At 40.7% G+C, this 19,856-nt stretch overlaps 1 protein-coding gene across 3 annotated transcripts in view; it reads left to right on the forward strand.

The window, feature by feature from the left end:
• The window catches only part of unc13bb (unc-13 homolog Bb (C. elegans)), a 51,669-nt gene that overhangs the window by 10,479 nt on the left and 21,334 nt on the right, over window positions 1–19,856 (forward strand). For 2 of the 3 annotated variants that reach the window (XM_019893736.1, XM_019893744.1), the window contains exon 1: window positions 18,947–19,498. Coding sequence is in view for 1 of the 3 variants with exons in the window: in XM_019893753.1 (XP_019749312.1) it covers window positions 149–248; window positions 1,502–1,619; window positions 2,260–2,383; window positions 2,830–2,903; window positions 3,073–3,130; window positions 5,335–5,545; window positions 17,790–18,065; window positions 18,167–18,257 (1,052 nt within the window). In the remaining 2 variants the exon portion in view is untranslated. Of the gene's footprint in view, window positions 1–148; window positions 249–1,501; window positions 1,620–2,259; window positions 2,384–2,829; window positions 2,904–3,072; window positions 3,131–5,334; window positions 5,546–17,789; window positions 18,066–18,166; window positions 18,258–18,946; window positions 19,499–19,856 lie in introns of those variants that run through there. The other variant, XM_019893753.1, reaches the window with a different exon arrangement.

Raw genomic sequence — 19,856 nt, forward strand, 5'->3', positions numbered from 1 at the left:
ATACGGACTTTTAAATATTCCAGTATTATCATGTGGCATGACCGACTTCCATAAAAGGGCCTTTGACTTGTTGAAAAAAAAACTCTTTGCAGCCCTCTAAGTCGAAGAATTGTTTGAGTAACCCCGTGTTGTTTCAATCTTATTTCAGACAAATTCAACACTTATGTTACTCTGAAGGTGCAGAATGTCAAAAGCACGACAATCACCGTGCGAGGGGATCAGCCCTCCTGGGAACAAGATTTCATGTTGTAAGTAAATTAACTTGTAAGATATTGAACTGGTTATGTTTTTATGCTGTACTATATATACTTTATTAATAAGTGGTCCGACCGACATATTTATTCTGTATTTTATCTCCTTGTTATTCAACTCTTTCATTTCCTCGTCATGCATCATGAAAGGTATCCATTGTGGTCAGAGAGCTAGCGCGAGGTCGGACGGGTGTTTGTCTTTTGTTGAACACCGACATTGCGTCAGTGTTTGTTGTTCCAGACCCGCCGATACCAGTTACAGTATAGCGTGTGTGTTCTTTGAAAGCCACCGCGTGATCACCTGACTCAAATAAAATCAAATACACGATGATGTCAGATCTCGTTTACACGGAAGTTGGATATTACACGCACCACGTTAAGTATTCATTGCAGTAGTTTGCAGTCATGCAGAAAGGCAAGGCACCATACTAAAAGATGTTCCTCATATTTCAGTTATCCCATGTCTTGTTATCTTAAAATAAGGAATTTGGATTTGTTATAATTTGTTGCACTGACAATTTTTCCCCCAAAACCCTTTTGTGTGCGACAAACACGTCCATATCGAGAATGAACTTTTCTCAATTTTTTTTTTTTTCCACTTTTGAAAAGTCCATGCACCCTAAGGAACAATAATACATACAGACACAACAGAATGGTGATTTTATTTACTCGACCACCATATACTGATTGCAGAAGCCTTGTTTAGAGAAGTTAAATGGCAAGCTAAAAGGCTCTAATCGGCCAGTTCAAATTATTCTCCCTGCACGACTAATTTATTCTATTTTGTTTGAGCATATGATACAAAAAGCCTTTATGTCTGCACCTGGACACCATGGAAACCCTTTTTTTTTTGTCAATTAGCTGTTCACTTTGATTATCCTTTATCTCATCTTCCTTTTGATTGGCCCAGAGATAGCTCTAAACTACCGCAGATGAGAGTATGCAAATGCTCTTGTTATGCGGCTCCCTTTCAAAAAATTAATGTCCAATTTCATTGCTCCTATCGGGCACTGTTTGAAGCCTTTGAATATTGAACTGAATGTAAATCCAGGCCCTAGAGGACTGCACTATTGCGTAACAAAAACAGGAACAGTCTTTTGTGATCGTGGTTTGGTTCTTTTCGTGATTCTTGTCAAACCGTAAAGGCTACATTTCTTGTGACATTTGTTCCCCTGAATTTAGTGCACCTCATTTTGAGGATGTAATGTCTTTGTTGATTAATTTTATTTTATTTATTTTGTGTTCCGCAGTGAGATCAACCGGTTGGATCTCGGGCTCATTGTTGAGGTGTGGAACAAAGGTCTCATCTGGGACACCATGGTGGGGACAGCCTGGATTCCTTTGAAGCGTATTCAACAATCAGAGGAGGTTAGAATGCAATTCGCCATCCATAATATGATCTTGTGTGACGGTGCTGCATTGTCGGGCCGACAGTTTGTAAGTGTATAGAATCGTCTTCTGTGTTGACTGTTGAGATACTCTTTTAAAAAAATCCAAACCTCTCCACTGGTATTGCGCATGTTTTCGTTTTCGTAATACATGCTTTGACATGTTCATTTTGTTTAGCGCTACTATCAAATTTGGAGTTGCTTTATGTAAAGTGCTGTTGCCTTTAAGTCTGAATGTATGTATGAAGTCGCCTTTTCCACGTGCATTTGAAGGCACGGTTGCATTGCACTGCGGGGCGTGTCAGGCAGGGCCCCACACCACCAGCCAAGGGGGATGAGGGTAGTGGAGAGAATGAATGGAACAGTGCTAAGAATATCGCACGTTGCCCCATTGCAAAACACTATAAAGCGCTACATGTACTTAAAAAAAAAAAAAATGTGCATACTGCATGTTCAAGTGCTAGAGAAATTGCACATAGAGTTCACCCTCCTATTGCACACTGCTTGGTTACATCTAGTTTATGTACGTAAGTCATTACACGTGCTTTCAAATTCTTCAAAATGCAGAGATTCTCTTGCCTGAGTTTTTGGTGACTCTCCTTCTCCCTCCTCAATTGCAGGAGGGCCAAGGTGAGTGGCTTCTCCTGGATGCAGAGGTCCTGATGAAAGCAGATGAGATATATGGCACCAAAAACCCGACCCCTCATCGACTCTTACTGGACACTCGCTTTGAGCTGCCATTTGGTGAGAAAATCCTTCTGAAAGTCATCTTCTCCGTTTTTTCTTTAATACTTTGATTCTATTCCGGACCTCCTTTGAATAACTCAGAACCTCATTATTATTATTATAAGAAATTCAAAATGCCAGTTACATGCTACAGAAAGTATAAATTGTAAAATAGGTCAAACACTTGCTATTCGTGTTAACCTGGAGCAAATCAACCGCGACCCACACAATCTTTGTGGACTGAAATGTCAGCAGCTGGTTTTGAAATTGACTGGGGCATGACTCACAGATTGAAGACGTCATCAGTGCAGCCTTGTGTCCTATTGACCAGTGGAAGAATATATATAGTGTAAACTTCTTTTGTTTGTTCTGTTGAAATGGAACATAACCACATTGGCATCATGTTAACTGAAGCTGATGTTGTCAGTACGTATTTTTTATTTTTTTGTGCCTTTCGCCACCAGACATCCCAGAAAATGAGGCACAGTACTGGACAGACAAACTGGAACAAATCAATTCCATGGAAATCCATGATGAGGTATGACACCGAATAGGTTCCGAAAGTGCATTTTTAAAGGGTGACAAAGAATTACATTCAGATTCAGATTCAGATGCTGGTTTTCATCCAGTTGTAAATTACCATTTCCTATTTTTGCGTACCTCTCGACTGACAAATGTGCTTGTTGTTGTGTTTTTTTTGGATGCAGTACACTCTCACAGATGAAATTGACAGTCATCCATTGCCCCCCACAGCTTCGCAGTGTTGTGAGTAATTTCTACTTTTAGCCTCCAGATGGAGTCATTTCTACTTTTTGTACCACACAGGCTTTGGCATGAATTTGTTCTTTCTTTCCTGGGGGCTTTTTTTTTTTGCTTTTAGCCACACATGTTCTTATTATTAAAACTGTTGTTTGTCATGTTTTTTTTCCTAAAATCGATTCATTTATTATTGTGTTGACCTCATCCTATTCTTAAATGTCTGCTTGCATGTCAGTTTGGTTTCAGAAATCTTTTACAGCCATTGGAGGGTATTCACAATTCTTCCATCATTAGTAAACTCAGAGACACCACCATAGTTTCTTTTCACTTCCCCTACCTCCTTGATTTCACCTCTTATTTTTTTATATTTGCACTTTCACCAGGCAACTATTTCGGATGGGCTGACTCACTCCGTATGTAATGAAATTATCCCCTAAGCCAATCCTCAGTGCCCTGTGCATGCCATTATTCCATATCGCTCAAGAATATTTTGTTCATATACAGTGGATTCAAAAAGTGTACACACCACTTATCAATTGCGAGGATTTAAAATATGAGACCATGATACTGTACGTCATCCATCCATCCGTCTTCTATAGAGCTTCTCCTTGTTAAAAAATATTTACATATCCACTGTAGAAAGGGTTCTGTCAGTCGTCATCTGTACTTGTGGGTAAAAAACAAAAAACAAACAAAAAAAAAAAAAACCAAAAAAAAAAAAAAAAAGGACGTTTCGCTTCTCTCACAGAAGCTTCGTCAGCGGTAGACAACCCTGAAGTCTCCGTGAAGACTCCGGGAAGTTGCTTTTTTGTTTTTTACCCACAAGTACAGATGACGACTGACAGAACCCTTTCTACGATGGAACTTTCCTGTACGACTGAGAGCCTCCACAAGCATACATATCCACTGTTAATGTGGCGAAAAACATATTTTTGAGAGGGGCAGTGAAACTAAAGTCAGATAAAGTGGTTGCTAAAGTGTGCACAGCCTCATAACTGGAAACATGGCTATGTTCAGAATAAGCAAATCGCTTTCAAATTCTTGTCAAATGGGAGTCAACCCACAAAAGTTAAAGTACCTCTGAGGAAGCCCAAATAAAGTTCAGCTCTTCTCAAGGGTTTTTCCTTTTGCTTTCTCGCAGAAGCCTGAAAGTCATGCTGGCTAGTATTTGGAATGGTTCCTTTTCCCCTCCACCTTGACAAAGGTCTCCCGTTCCAGCTGAAGAAATGATTGCTTTGCCATATTTTCTCCACTTGATGATGACTCTCCTCACTGTGTTTCACACTCTATGTAATGCCTCGGAAATTCTTTGTACCCTTCTACTGACCGTTACCTTTGAACAATGATGATGGAAACTTTCTGCAGGCCATGGCATGTGACGGCAAAAATGGCAGGAAATCACACGAGAAAAGCTGAACGTAATTTAGAGTTAAACAGAGTGGATTTACCATCAATGGCAGCAGGGGCGGGTGCTGCTTTCCATTTGACATGATTGGTTCATTCTGAGCACAGCGACATCCGCCACTTATAACAACAGAGTGTGCGCACTGGTGCAACCACATTTTCTCAGTTGTTTATTTTTCCTTCCCCTCGAAAATATGTATTGATTTTTTTTTTCCAAATGCATTGCACAATACAGTATGTTTTTTTTTTTCTCCATCAAAAGAACCTGCCATTTGAACAGGGGTGTCTAGACTTTTTATGGCCACTGTCGTTTGATTACCTTTGTGTGAGTTTTTCCTCTTTTAAACCTTCTATTCCTCACTACTTCAACACCCTTATTCTCACCTTTTGTTCAATATATCTTCCCTGCTTTGTGCTGAACAAATAGATGATTGTTTTCATATATTTCCTGCATTTCCACCCATTTTATACCACTTATCCCATTCAGGGTCACAACTGAGCAGGAGCCTATGCATCCTGACATTGACAGACATCGATTCACACTAAAATGGGCAATTTGAAGTCATCATCATGAAAATGTCTCCAAAGAAGGGTGATAATAAAAGGATCCAGATTACAATTACGTTGACAGCCGGCACTCTTTACAGTGGTACACTGTGGGGAGGGGAGGGGGGGGGGGTGTCATCTCCTTATCGCCTGCATTCTCCGATTTTGATTTGAACCCAAACTATTGAAAGGCTGGCCATCATGGGAAAACAAATATTTCACTTGTGTTTAAGCAAATAAGATGTTTCCTTTTCTTGCAGCTTTGGATGACCAGGACAGTGCAGTAGATGACCGGGATAGCGACTACCGCAGTGAGACTAGTAATAGTTTGCCGCCACGTTACCATACTACAGCTCAGCCCAACTCCTCTGTGCACCAGTATCCAATTGGGCCTCGGCCACACCACCACCTAGATTCATGCACTGACTCCCTACACAGTTTTGAACTGGATTACCGAGACCAGAGAAGCAGGTACACATTACTCCTCACATTTACTGTTACTTCATGTTTATTTAAAATGTCTTTATACAATTATTGTACTATTTCCATAAAAACATTATTAATAATAGTGTAAAAAAATGACACTTTTCTAGCAATTCGATAAACATCACACTGGATCAATTTGTGTCTTCTACATTCACTTTTAATCTGTGTTTTGAAGGTTTTGACAGACTGTTTTTGCATAAGAACCTGTCTTCATTTTTACATGAAATGCTTGTTCCATTTTTGAAACTTATGAACATATTTTGTTTGCTTGCTTTGTTTCTTGTGCTTTTTCTTCTTTTTTTGTTCTTTTTGTCTGTTCCTCTTCCCTAATGCTTTCATCCCTGAAATATATTCACCTTAAACTACATTAGATCACTGAATGAAAAAGGGCGCGTCAGAATTATACCAGTAGATTCTGGCATGGGTTGTGACGATTGGGAACGCAAATACAAACGCCGAGGAAAGCCTCAGCTCAGTGACTTTTTAGATGATCAACAAAACACTGCTCAAATGGCAAAGCCTTACCTTGAACCAACAATCTCAGCCCTTCAAAATACTCCACAAATGCCCATAATGTATCCTGAGGGCTATGACACGATCGATCGGCGGAGAAAGAAAAAAATCAGGGATACGGGAAGTTTTCTCAATAGAGAGGCACAACAATTGGGCGAAGAGGCTTTCCCCCTTGATATTGGGATACTCTGTGGGAAAAGAGCGATGCAGGAAGAGGGGCAACGCATGACATCCTGTCCCCAGCAATACCGAAATGGCCTTCTCTATAAAACAAGAATGTGGGCTAAAAATGAACTGGATGCCACCTTAGAAAATTATGCGGCTTTCAAAAAGGAGCAAGATGCAAGTATGCAATCACTGTCTGATTTTGATTTGATGTTTTCTGGAGACCATCACAATTTTTTCAGGGCAGAAGAGGATTTTGATGAAATTCCGTTTTCTGCAGAAGAAATACCCACAGTGATATCAAGACGCAGAAGAGACAAAACGTTCTCCTACTCTAGTGAAATGGACAATTCTCCGGGATTTCAGGAAAAGTGCAGAAAATCTAAAACTGGTGGATGGGTACCCGAAGCAGTGCTTTCACCCGTAGAAGAACCGAGTGAAGAATATATAGACCCAATGGATGAGCTACAGTGTCTAGTCGAAACAGTTTCTGAATATCTTGCTGAAAAAGAAGAGGAAATTAGTAAATATGGTTCTCTTCCTAAATCAAGCAAATCAAGGCTATCATCTCAAGGAAGCAACAAAACAGATTCTGCTGGAGATGACCCCAACAATTTCAGCGATTCCAGAAGTGAAAGTCAATCACACACTCCCTCTGGAATTTCAGGTGTTAAAAATGCTGTGAGCTCCCTATTCAGTCATCTCTCGGACAGAGTTGTTGGAAGCCCCAAACAGTCTGTCATTGATACAAAACCGTCATCTGTGCAGCCACCGCAGTCTGGCATAACAAAATTGCTGTCCTTTATTCCTAAATCAAACAGCTCTACTCCTGTAGCTGTTGTTTCTCCAGTGGAGCCAGCTTCTGAAAATGTGTTCACTCTGCCTTCACAACCACCCTGCAAGATGCAAAGTGAAATTGAGAGACAAGCTTATGCAGGTACTCCTGATCTAAAGGCGCCCAAACAGGATTTAGGAACAAAACCTCAAGCTGCAGGAAGCTCTGTTTTGGAAAAAATCAATCCTTTAAAGCTGTTTTCGTCAAGAGATAGTCCGAGCTCAGGTGAACACAAGGGACAGGCAAAGCCAACATATTATCAAAGTGATTCACATCTTGATCATAGTACTGTTTATCAAGATACATTACCTATGGAAGGCAGTCCAACAAAGGGCAGTGTGTCTTTTGCTGAATCTGCAAAGGCTAATGGTGAAATACAATCCGAAAGCACCAATTTCTTTAGTCTAAGAAAGTCAGTTAGTTCACTGATATCCCCTTTCCCCCCCATCCCAGCTCACGAAGCCCCACCTGTGGCAGTATATCCAGTATTTAGGTCGTCCGAGGAGCCGGGACTTCAGAAGCAGCGTAATGATCCATTATCAAATTCGAAGCTTAAACCGCCTTCGCTATCCTCTGAAAATGTATCAACACAGCAACAAACAAAAACAGACAGAGGAGTGTTTTCTGGGTTTTTTAAGTTTGCATCCAGTGAAGATGTCTGTTCTCCCGGAAACACAAAAAACCCAGAGCAATCACACCAACAGCCAACTTCTTTAACGTCCAATGCCTTTAAGCAAAATTCAGCCACGCCACAGAAAAACACAGAAAGGGGATGGTTCTCGAGCATATTTAGCTCTCCTTCTGATCCACCCAGCTCAAACCAAAATACTAACCGGAACCCTCCAGTCCAGAGCCATGTGTCACCCAGCTCACATCCAGAACACGCGTCAAATGTGAAAACAGAAACACATAATCGGATGCAACAGCAAGCTCCGAATCAAAGTTTTTTCTCGGGTTTTTTTAAAGGGAGCTCCCCTGAGGATTCTTCTCTGAGCTGTACTCAGCCGAAGCAGGTAGGAATGCGTGATTCAAAGGTATCAACGCTGTCGGACAAAATGTCACAGCAAGTGCCGCGAAACCAACAACTCACCAAAAGTGGTTCATCCTCAGAAGTATCTATCGACGCTCCCCCACAACAGAAAATGACAGCTTCAAAGAGGGGTGGGCTTCTGTCCGGTATACTGAAGTTTTCATCAACAGAAAATGCATTCCTTTCTGAAGAGAAGCATCAAGGAAACCTCCCTTGCAAGTACCCGTCCAAGCACAGCACCTCTGGTGAACCTGAGAAAATGCAGCATCAGCAAAAGAAGTTAACAGAGTTGCTTCCATTTGCATCGGAAGAGAGTGATTCAAGCAGCCAATCAGTTCAGCAGCAAAGCAGTGCTCATTGTAATTTGACCCAACTTGACACGCGAAGTCCAAACCAAGGAACAGACTTCAGGAATCAAACAGCTAGATGCAATACGCAACAGGAAACAAATAAATCGAGCTTTTCGCGGCAACAAACGGTTCCTGTTAAGCAACCATCCTCCAAACACGGTGGTATCTTTGCAGGTCTTTTTAAATTTGCTTCTGCTGATAGCATAAACACCCAACAACCCCCATCAATCCAACCTCATGAAAATGTCAAAAACGTATCAAGCAATGAGCGAGCTCACTTGGAGAACATTCAGAGTTCTGAACAAAGTCAACTACAAGATCACACGACAGAAAATAGTCAAGCAGGTGGGTCTTTTAGACCATTAAAGTCCTCCACACAAGAGAAGCTTCGGCAACAATCAAAACTTCAAGTAAGAGAAAAAATGATTAATGTGGAAAATGCGCAATATTATCAACAAGACAAAGAGATGGCAAATCAATCTGGAGGGCTCTCCCATTTGTTTAACAAGTTCACAAAATCATCTAAGGATGATGTCACAACGCCCCATACATCAACAAAGCAACTGTTGTCTCAAAAGGGTCATAACTATGCTGGTCAAAATAACACACCATTGCAGACACTGCCAGATTTTACTCAAAAAGCTTCACAAAACCGCTTTGACGACAAGAAGACGACACCACAAACTGACCAACAGAGTGTTCTTTCTGGACTTGAAAATAATGTTCCTATGGAATGTTTTGCCTATCCACAGCCTGATATATTGGGCCAGAGTGCTGAGGAACTATATCCTTCATCTCGATTGACAATGTGTGCTCGGAGAAGTTTGAGTCAAAGTAGTGGTCCAAATTACTTCATTCCAAGACCAAGTCGACACGATTTCAAAAGTGCACCTGTGTCAATTGATTGTGATAGTCTGGACTTAAGAACATCAACTACTTTTGCAAGATCACTTCAGAGTCATGCAACATACTCATCATTCAGTGCTGGTAGCTTACCTCAATTATATTGCTCTCCCTCTTCTCATACAAATTGCTCACTGAAGACCATTCAACCATATATTTGTGGAAGCATGCCCTCATTGTATGAAACAACTAGCCAAAACATTTATAATGGTCAACTATCTCCTTATCAAACAAGTCTCTCCTATGATGAAAACCAGTGGATCCACGGAAGTACAATATGGCAGCAGTTTCAGAATGAATCTTTGAATTCTCAAATACAAGGAGAGGACTCGGGATATTCTCAGAGCAATGAAAAATTGTCATTTCAAGCTTTTTCTTGTAGCTATAGTCCTCCAAAGATCAATCAACAACTTACTTCCTCCATCACCTGGCAAGGTGATATTTGTCCTGATGAACAAATAGAGCCATATTTTTCCAATGGAAACAGCAATGAGGGGTTTTACCCCACAAACGTTTGGAATAGCCGTGAAGAGTCAGAAAACCTCCAGCATTCATCCAGTGAACAGGGAATATTGAATTTAACAACTAAACCTTGTACGGCAACCCTGGGGAAATGGAATTCATGTCATGACAGCAGCACTTACAGCTTGAATGGAATTACATATCACGAAGGCTATTATGAGGAGACTGCACCAAGCTTGTCTTACTCTGCGAACTGGCAGCAAGGGATAGATAGCAACACGATCCAGCAAAGTCAATGTCATTTCAGTCGTTTGAAATACTCAAATGATCCTTCAAGTTTGAATTATGACATTGACGATTCTGTATACCTTGAAGACACAGAATGGTATCAGCAGTGGCTTGCGTTGTTGGAGCAAGGAATGTGGTGGCCGGCCGAAGATGGTGACTGTGGTTACTTTGTTTATACTGATCATGAGTACATTTATGCCTTGCTCACAGATTCAGCAGGTGAATATGTGTATGCATGCGCTCCTGAAGAGAACACTTCTGGAAACGCATGCGGGAGCTTTCCCAGTGCTCTGCTTTTCGATGAAATGGTTCTAGTGTGTGGTTTCAAAATTCCACTCTATAATGAGGATGAGCTTCTGTGGTTGCCTGGTCAAGATCTGAATGAATCTCAACTTCTGAATGCCCCTTTAGATTTGTCTGCAGCTTATAGAAAAGGGAATCAGATCATGAACCTAAATCTTGAGCAGTTTGCACAAATGTTTGAAAATTCTTTCTTGTCATCAGAGCAGCAAGGTATTGATTTTACATCTTATACATTAAACAAAGTTCGTATGGATCCAAGGCAATCGAACCACATGCCAGAAGACCAATTTAAGTATGTCATTGACCTTTCATGTCATAACAAAGACTATCAGGGTCCTCAGTGGAATAGCCAAGTGAATAGAACATTTCTGGCTCAAAAGGTTGCTGTTTCCTTGAATTCCACCGCTACTGTGAGATCAAATCAGCAGATACTTTACAAATGTTACCAGCCCAGCCAGCAACGTCGTCCATCCACTGCTGTTACTGTGAAACATGTTGATGATGTGTCAGAAGAAGACTGGAGGAAGATAGTTGCACCAGGAGAAGCACAACCAAATCGTCAGGTCAAAAAGATTTCTTCCCTCCTATCATCTGCTGTGGGCAAAAATACTTCAGTTGAATCAATACAGACTATCTTATCTTCTTCTAATCAAAGGGAGCCTGACAATACAACAGATAAACATTCTAAAAATGTGTTTTCATCTGGCTTACAAAGTTTGAAGACAAAGTTCATCAAAGAAGAAAGTACATCTGGCAGTTCACCAAAAGATGCACGGGGAAGAATTCTCCCCACACTTTCAACGGCGAATCAAGTGACCCCTTCCCCAAAACAATCTCATACCAATTCACAGAAACCTAGGTTGCCACGACAAACCTCAACAGAGACCACCACAGTGCCTTTGGGTTCAAAAGAATCTCAATTTAAAGATGGGCTCCCTCAATTTGCAACTGATAAACCAGTGGATATAACAGTTGAGAAAACCTCTGAGCAACCAGGGTTCATGAATTTTCTAAAATCTGCAGTTGGCATTGAGGAACCCAAGCAAGAGTCGCAGAAATTTTCACAGACTTCTGTCAAAGGGCAAATCAAAACTGGAAACACTGCTTCTACACAAGCAAGTGCTGGCCCAAATAAAGAGCCTACAGGAGTATCAAATATATTTGGATCAATTAGCAGCTTATTTAATAGTGATCCCTCTACGCCACAGAGCAAGGACACACCCAGGCAAACCGCAGCAAGACCGAAGGGTATACAGAGACAGCAAACACTGAACCAAAGTAGCGCATCTGGTCCACAAAAAGACCTCCCCTCCAAAAAATCTGAAACATTCACTTCCACTGTCAAGGACAGTTCTGTAACCCAATCGGAAGTGACATCACTATCTGAACGGACAAAACAAGAAAGCAAAACAAAACCCTCTGGTGGCCTGTTTGGATTTTCAATTGGAGACATTTTAACAGGAACAACAGCAGCAACACAGTCTGGATCTACAACTCAAACAAACAAGTCAGCTCCCAAAGAAGAGTCATTCAGTAAAAGTTTATTGTCAGTGTTCAGTGGCTCAAATCCACCACAATCTCCACCTAGCACTGGGCCTTCTCAAGCAAATGCCCCAAACACTACTCAACATTATCCTCGAGTCGAATCTCCTGGTAAAGGTTCATCAACAATGTCTGAAGCCTCGCGCTCCACACTCCCTCCTTCTCAAAGAGAGCCCAGCGATGAGGTGCCGCAACATAAAAATAGTCTTCCAAAAGAACAGCAGACAGGTTTTTTTTCATTGTTTGGTGGTACAAACACTCAACAGTCTCAATCTCAAACAGGATCTCTTCTCGGGGGAATTATTTCTGGATCATCAAGTTCAACCGAAAACCCAGTGAAGGGCCTGTTTTCAATATTTAGCGATCCCAGTCCTTCTCCGGCCCAGTCCCCAATGGCCTCAGCTCCACACCAAAAAATTGTTCATCCGCAAGCTCAACAACAAAGAGGAGCTCAAACACAATCAAAACACCAGCCTCATGAACAAGGGCAACATTCCACATCTGTTCTGGGAGGGTTATTGGATGGGTTGTCAACCTCAAGTGAAGGTCCCAGAAAATCATTGTTCTCCATGTTTAGTACCCCAAATGCCTCTCAAACACCAAGAGCAGGAGGACATACAGCTGCACCATCCAAAGAACCTTGTAAAACCAAACCTGCTGTTGTATCAGACATTGGGGCACCAACACAATCAACTCCTAAATTGTCACCTATTATTAAGTCTTCCAGCAAGGAGCCACTGCAGTCTTCGCAAAGTCCATCTGTGTTGAGCACCTTGGTTCGAGAAAATATGAGTGAAGTTTCAAGTGAATGTTCAGGAAGCAATGAAAAAAAGGACTCAAAGGAACTCCAATCTATTACAAGGAAGGCATCTTTGAATCACAGCACTTTAAGTGCTGGTTTTGAAGTTGAATGCACTGATATTTCATCAACCGACGCAAATTCTGAATCATCGGCTGTCCCGAAGCCAACAATCACGAATAGTGCACCTGAGTACCTTGCTCCTCTTGAGGAACTGCCAGCTCTGTCTATGATCCGGGAACCAGGTCAGGCATCTTCAAAAACAGAATCAATTTCAGACAGTCCAGCAAAAGGCTTGCTTTCATTATTTTCTGGCCTTACTAGTGAATCTTCTTGCGAAAGCCCAAAAACTCCATCTCCTGCAGCAAAAACATCTGAGTCCAAGGATGCACAAACTAAAAGTATATTTTCTGTGTTTGGCACATCCTCACCGCAACCCGGATCTCCGTCGGGAGGTTCTCTATTAGGGACTATGTTTGGAGGCTCATCATCTCAAACTGCCTCTTCTCAGCCTGGAGGATCATTACTCGGTGGTTTATTTGGAGGCCCTAGTCAACAGTCTACTCAGCAGACTGCACCGACTAAGACTAGTGGTTCTGTTCCGCAGACCGCAGGAACTCAAGCAGGGGAATCCTTTATTGGAGGTTTATTTGGTGGATCTTCTACTCGGACAGCTGGATCTCAGACTGGAGGGTCCATTTTAGCTGGCATATTTGGAGCTCCAGCAGTATCAACCACAGCAACACAGGCTAGTGGGACATTGGGTGGACTCTTTGGTAGGGCTACCACACAAACCATTGTACCTCAAAATAGTAGCTCTGTTGTGGAAGCTAGTCTGGGAAGATCAGCTACTGAACAGACGACTGACCGTTTTCCTGACGCCTCAGTTCCAGCTGAATTGCCTGTCAGAAATTTGCCTTCAACATTCAAAGATTCTCTTCCACCTGCATCGTGTGCACAAACAGTTACCCCAAATTTAAATGATAGCAAAAAAAACACTACTGTTTCTGAACCTGCTCCACGTGGATCATTAACACAAAAAGACGGTCATGACAATAACACAGTCAAAGCTTCAGGTTGTGACGAATCTTCGACAATTGCCACTGTCCCTCAAAGTGAAGAACTGCCAGAAACATTACAGAAAACGGCTATTACAGACTTGCTTCCGGTAGAAAGGGTACTTTTAAAACATGGCAACATAGATGACCATTGTGATAAAACAGACAAACCAGCAGTAGCAGATAATGCTGCTGAATATGAAACTTGTATTCTAAAGCAAGAACCTGCAGCAACTACCGTTATAAAAGATAAGTCTACTGAAGATAAAACACCACCTAAAAATGAAGAGGAGATGTTACCTCCACCTATGATTGAGGTGCAACAAAAGACACCAGCGGCGGACAAACAAGTTGGGAATTCATCAACAGAAACAGTCACAAGCTTTATGTCCTCCCTTTTTAAACCAGTAATGTCCTCTGATGCAGGGCCTCAGCCTCAAGAGAAAAGCTTGCCTTTTGGATTCGGAGGATTAGCTCCCCAAGCTGCTGCTAGCCAACATGGAGCTTCACTACTTGGGAGTATTTTTGGTGTTTCCACTACTCAGTCACCACCTCCCCACTCAGGTGTAAATGTATCTGGAAATTTAAACAAGGGCCCTGATCCCCAGTCTAACACTGACAGTCGTGCAACAACTTCTGGAGGGTCGATTTTTGGAATGTTCAGTGGACAAGCCACGATAAAGCCAAGTGTTCCAAAGACTAGTGGGCCATTACTGGGTGGGCTGTTTGGAGGGACTGCCACAGCAGCACAGTCTGGTGGTTCTTTCCTTGGAGGAATGTTTGGAGGGCTCACGGCCCCGGCTGCAGGATCACAAACTGGAACAACAGTTCTTGGAGATAATGAGAGGGCTACATTAGCTGCAGGATCACAAACTGGAACAACAACAGTTCTTGGAGATAATGAGAGGGCTACATTCAAAGGGATGGGACAGCCACACAAGACGCCAGAATCACTGCTAAATGAGCAGAAACCAAAACCTATTACTACCCGTCAACCATGTGTTACACAAGACAATTTGGCAACAAATGGTACTCTGACAGATTCAAATCAAGTTGTCGACTCCAATCAAGTCGATTGCACTAAGGAGGAATCCAACATCATTGCAAGTAACAATGAAGTGTCACCTGAGGCTGCTCATCCAGACACCACTACGCCCACAAGTAAATGTGAACTCGTTTCCCAAATTGATGACACAAAGAATGAAATGTCAACCGTTATGGAAAACATTCAAGAGAACCCCATTCTCACCAAGGAACAGTCTCGATGTGAAGGTGACTTATCTGTCCCAAAAAAGAATTCAAATACAGCCCAACCTGTTCATGATTTTCAAAAAGATGCAGAACCAGCTCAAGCAAAGTCTTTGTTCGGTTTCATATCAACACAGAGTGATGCAGGAAAATCAATTGGATCTTTATTTTCACCTGCAGTGACATCTGCTTCTTCAGCAAGTCCTCAAACGGAAGCAGGCAGTTCTCTTTTTTCAGGATTAAAAACATTATCTGGAGGTCTTTTTCAAGAAGAAAATATTACTCCTTCATTATTTCGGACAAAGATAGGATTTCCCTGGCAAACAGAACCAGTAAAGCAAGCCACTCCCTCAGTAATAACATCTCAGCCAAAGAATAGTAGCAAGCCAACAAGTGCTGAAACGCCTCAAGTGCAAAACGTTTTGACATCTGATGCCCCAAAAGGTGAATCGGTAGGTTCCACAGATGAAGTAGCCAAACCCCAGATATGCATTTCCAGCCCCGAACTAGATTCCCCACCATTCTTGACCTTAAAAGATACCAAAATGCTTGTAGAAACAACCCCTTCTGCAGGTACTACTAATGAAGAGCCATTGGACAACCCATCAAAGAGGAATCTGTTGAATTCAAAAAGGCTAGTAAAAGCATTGTAAATGGCATTGTTCCTTACCATTTATGATGTAATTACACCCCCCCACCCCACATCCCAAAAAAAAAAAGACACTCTGCTTTGCACACTCCACATCCCAAAAAAAAAAGACACTCTCTGCTTTGAACCCTCCCTGCCTGTCATTTAAATGTAACTAGCCTTTGTTTAAATTAAGTACAGGAAATATTCATATCATTGTAAAACACGACTCCAAGGTCAAACACATTTTACTTTTATTATTTTTGAGCATTATAATTCGGAGCCCCTAAGGTGACATGGAAGGAAAAAGAAAACACCATGTTCCCTCGAAAAGATAACGTTCCCTGGCATTTTTTTTTTTTTTTTGTGAAGGAATATGCCAAAATGACTTCTTTTATCTTTTACTTCTTGACTCGTGTTTGCAGCCCGTGCTTGCTGTGGTAAATGTGTAACCTATCGCTTTGGCTCAGCAGGGTTGATCATTTGTGCCTTAATTTGGCAAACATTTTCAAATTGTCTCATATCACATTCCTTTATTTTGCCAGACTTCTTAAACTGACATTTCAAGCACCCAATTAATACCTGTCCGCGTTTCAAGAATTGAGGGTACTGCTTGAAAATATTAACCAGAGCACAGAATGAACCATGTGCTCAGAAGCTGAATTTGCCGGTACATGACAGACCATTCATGAATCAAAACGTTTTCTGTTGCAATTGTTTCTTAATTATTCTTCTTACAAATTGAGGTCATCCTTTTGGAGGGCTTCTGCAAAATTGCTAAAGCAAATGAATTTTTTTTTCTGTCTACTGTCATTTGCTGTTGATTGTTGACAGCATCTGTACGGAAAATGTGTTTGAGCACGGGAGTCCCTTTTGTTTTTCATATTCATCGTTGATACTATACATGCTTTGGTTTCCTTTTTCCATATTTCATTTGTGAATTATTTGTACCCCTTTTGTATAGAAATATACTATCCTGGTAATTATCAACTCTCGATTTCTAACTCTCAAGTTGAGTGTCACAATTACATAGATGTATACAAATGATACATTAATCGCACCTATGCATATTTCATTCTTAATTCATTTGAAGTCATCTATAATTGTTGGTGATTTGTAATTCACTATTAGGGCTCCCTCCAATCTGTTTTTACAGTGCTGTCAAAACATAGCTGCCCTCTTCTCAAATTCCACATTTAAAATTTATTTTGGAGGAGGTAGAAATGTTTTGGGGTCATGAGGCAAGGCCCTTCAATCTCCTCATTTCATGGAGACGTCTAATAAAGACGACATTGAGTCAGTGCCGTGCGTAACTAGCACGTGGCTGAATCTCCACTCTTAATATGGTACTTTGTTACTCATTGAAGTTTATCATTGTAATAGATCAACTGCCATCGCTGTTTATGTTTTGCCCACCATTTAAATTATGCTAAGCATGTGTTATACACGCTTAGCGTAATTTAAAAAAAATGCAGTCAGTCAAATGACAACAATGAAATGTGCAGAGGTAATTGTGATCAGCAGTATTCATTGTTGTTAGTAGGACTTAAAGAGCATTACTCCCAGAATTTCAACATAGCATCTATAACTTGTAAGAGCCATGGTAGAAGCATGTGCAACACTTTATGCAAATGCTAACATATATTTAACATTTCTATTTCAAATTTTTTTCAACATGCCACAATCTCCCTTCAAGGTTTGGTATCTTTTTTAGGTTGTGTGTTGTGTCTATACAACACGTGTTTTAGTTTTTAGAAAGATTTTTGAGCAAGCAAAGCAAAAAAAAAAAAAAAAAAAAAAAAAAGAACCTTGATCAAATCGGATTTCATGTAATTCTTAGTAGATCAGTGGGGCTCACACATCACAACATTATTCCAAATTCAGGAATTTCATCAGTGTTTCAACAGCATTGAACATGTAAAAGCAACATGCTTGGAAAATGTTTACGACAACAATCCCCACTTATCTAACCCCGCTAGACAAGCTATCCAGAAATATGCAGAAATCACAAATGATAGAGACATTGTCTTTCTTTAATTGAGTCTGAATTTGTTTTTGGTGTTTTAAATTCTAATATTGATTATCTCCCTCCCTTTCCAATTTAGTCCAGCAGAAAGTAGTCGGTTTGGGTCATCAGGAAACCTGAGTCAGACCAGCTCTCAGCTGAGTGAGATCGGTCACGGAAGCACTGGAGGCTCTGAACTCGAAGAATCCTTCCACTCCTATCACAGCACGAGCATCTATCCCTCCTCAATCGGACATTTGACAACCAACGCACAGTCTGCCGTTGGCCAAAAGGTTCTAGCTCAGCCGTCCTTCGACACGCGACAACACTTGCAAAATGAAACTCCAACAGAGAAAGTGTTCTCAAAACTTCAAAGGTATGGTTTTATTCAACAACAATGTTTAACGAATACCTAAAAAAAAAAAGTATTTCTCCTGTAATCACTCTTATTCACGCTCATAAATTCATGTGTCCCAGGTTTCATGATGAAGGGTCACCTTTACCGTTTTCTCCATCCAGAGTTCGTTGGTTGAAAGCGATCAATAAAGTCAGGGTTCAACTTCGGGAGGTATGTTTTTGTTTTTGTTTTTGTTTTTTAATGCAAGTATGTTATCATTCTTCCTCTACCATTCATACTGCAAATAGAGATTTCCCTCTTCCATTATTCCATCCATCCGTTTTCTATACTCATCGAAATTATTTTATGATTATTCATTATAATCCTTCAAGGATAAAATTTTACATGTATCCCACATCATTCTTTTGACAGCGCAACAGTACATGTATTCGACTAACAGAGGGTACATTTTACTGTACAATGTATCGTACTTGCTCTAAAAATTATCAACTGAATTAAAAAAAAAAGTTAATATGAAATAAAAAGTATCATGAAAAATGCAAAATGATTCAAACTTAAGTTTCCACACCATACATAATGGGGTAGGTTGCAGGAAGCGTAACTACTTCGTACTCTGTAAACAAAGACGTCTGTAAGCCAGAGGCTGAGCAGTGCAGCTCAGCCTCTGGCTTACAGACGTTATGACTCAAAGGAATACTTTTGGTAATGTCTCAAGCTCAGTTGAAAAGAAATATCAGCACAGCACGAAAAAAAAAAAAACAACACACCTACTTTCTTTCCAGTGATCATTTTTATAAGATAGTAATTTAGTATGTTCAAACTCTTATTGTTGCACTTGTCTGGATCGTTTATTTCATTGTTTATTTTTTAAAAATATGACGCATGTTTGCTCAGGCCATTTTTGAACAAGATATTTTCCGATGTAAAAGTGTCTCGAAATTTGGCAAGTAAACACAGTTGAGCCATTACTCAACTGTTTCAATTCCAAGAAGAATTAGAATAAGTATTCTCGATTCTATTGCACGATGATTATGGAATACTCATACAGGTTTTCATGGAAAATGAAGTACACACGCGACGCTGAATATAAATAAGAAATGTGGCAGCACCCGATACAGCGATAAGACTGAGACTCAACCTCAAATCTTCTCTGTGCTGAATTGCGCTGCCAGAGGGGAGTGAGAAAGCAGCGAGAGCATCCAAAAGGGTGGGGGATCTCGGGATAGCGGCATTATCATGTGATGTGTAAACTGCTTTCCCTGACTTAACAATCTAGTAGGATCAATGCGGGAACTCAATCCTCAACAAGTTTAAGAATAGTCTTTAAACCGGGCACACCAACAAATCCATTGTACAGCTGGGGAGGATACCATCACTTCAGTTAAATGGATCCGCCGTGATGAATCTTAATCAGGTTCTTCTTCGTTGACTTTTCTACCTCCCAGTAGAAGGTAAGGGTTTTTTATTTATTTTTGAAGTTGCAGATTTGCAGATCAATTTTACAGTTATATACTTAAATTCAGTATTACTATACTGTTTATGTATTCGTGAATGAGGTCTTTTATTTATCTGTAACATGTTAATTGTTATTGTTTCATACAGAGTCTTCTGTAAGCACAATATGAATCACTGGACATATAAATTTTAAAAAAAAATCACCATTCAAAATGTCATTTGATTGGCTCATGTAAGTTGGTAATTGTGAATACTTAATGCCATGAAATGTTTATTTTTTTTACTTTTGTACTGATCAATGTTAACTGTGGTATCGAAAAAGGGTTGGACCAGAGCAATCCAGGAAAGCAGCTG

Source organism: Hippocampus comes, unplaced genomic scaffold (assembly GCF_001891065.2).
Source record: "Hippocampus comes isolate QL1 unplaced genomic scaffold, H_comes_QL1_v1.1 scaffold123, whole genome shotgun sequence".
Taxonomy (NCBI): Eukaryota; Metazoa; Chordata; class Actinopteri; order Syngnathiformes; family Syngnathidae; genus Hippocampus; species Hippocampus comes.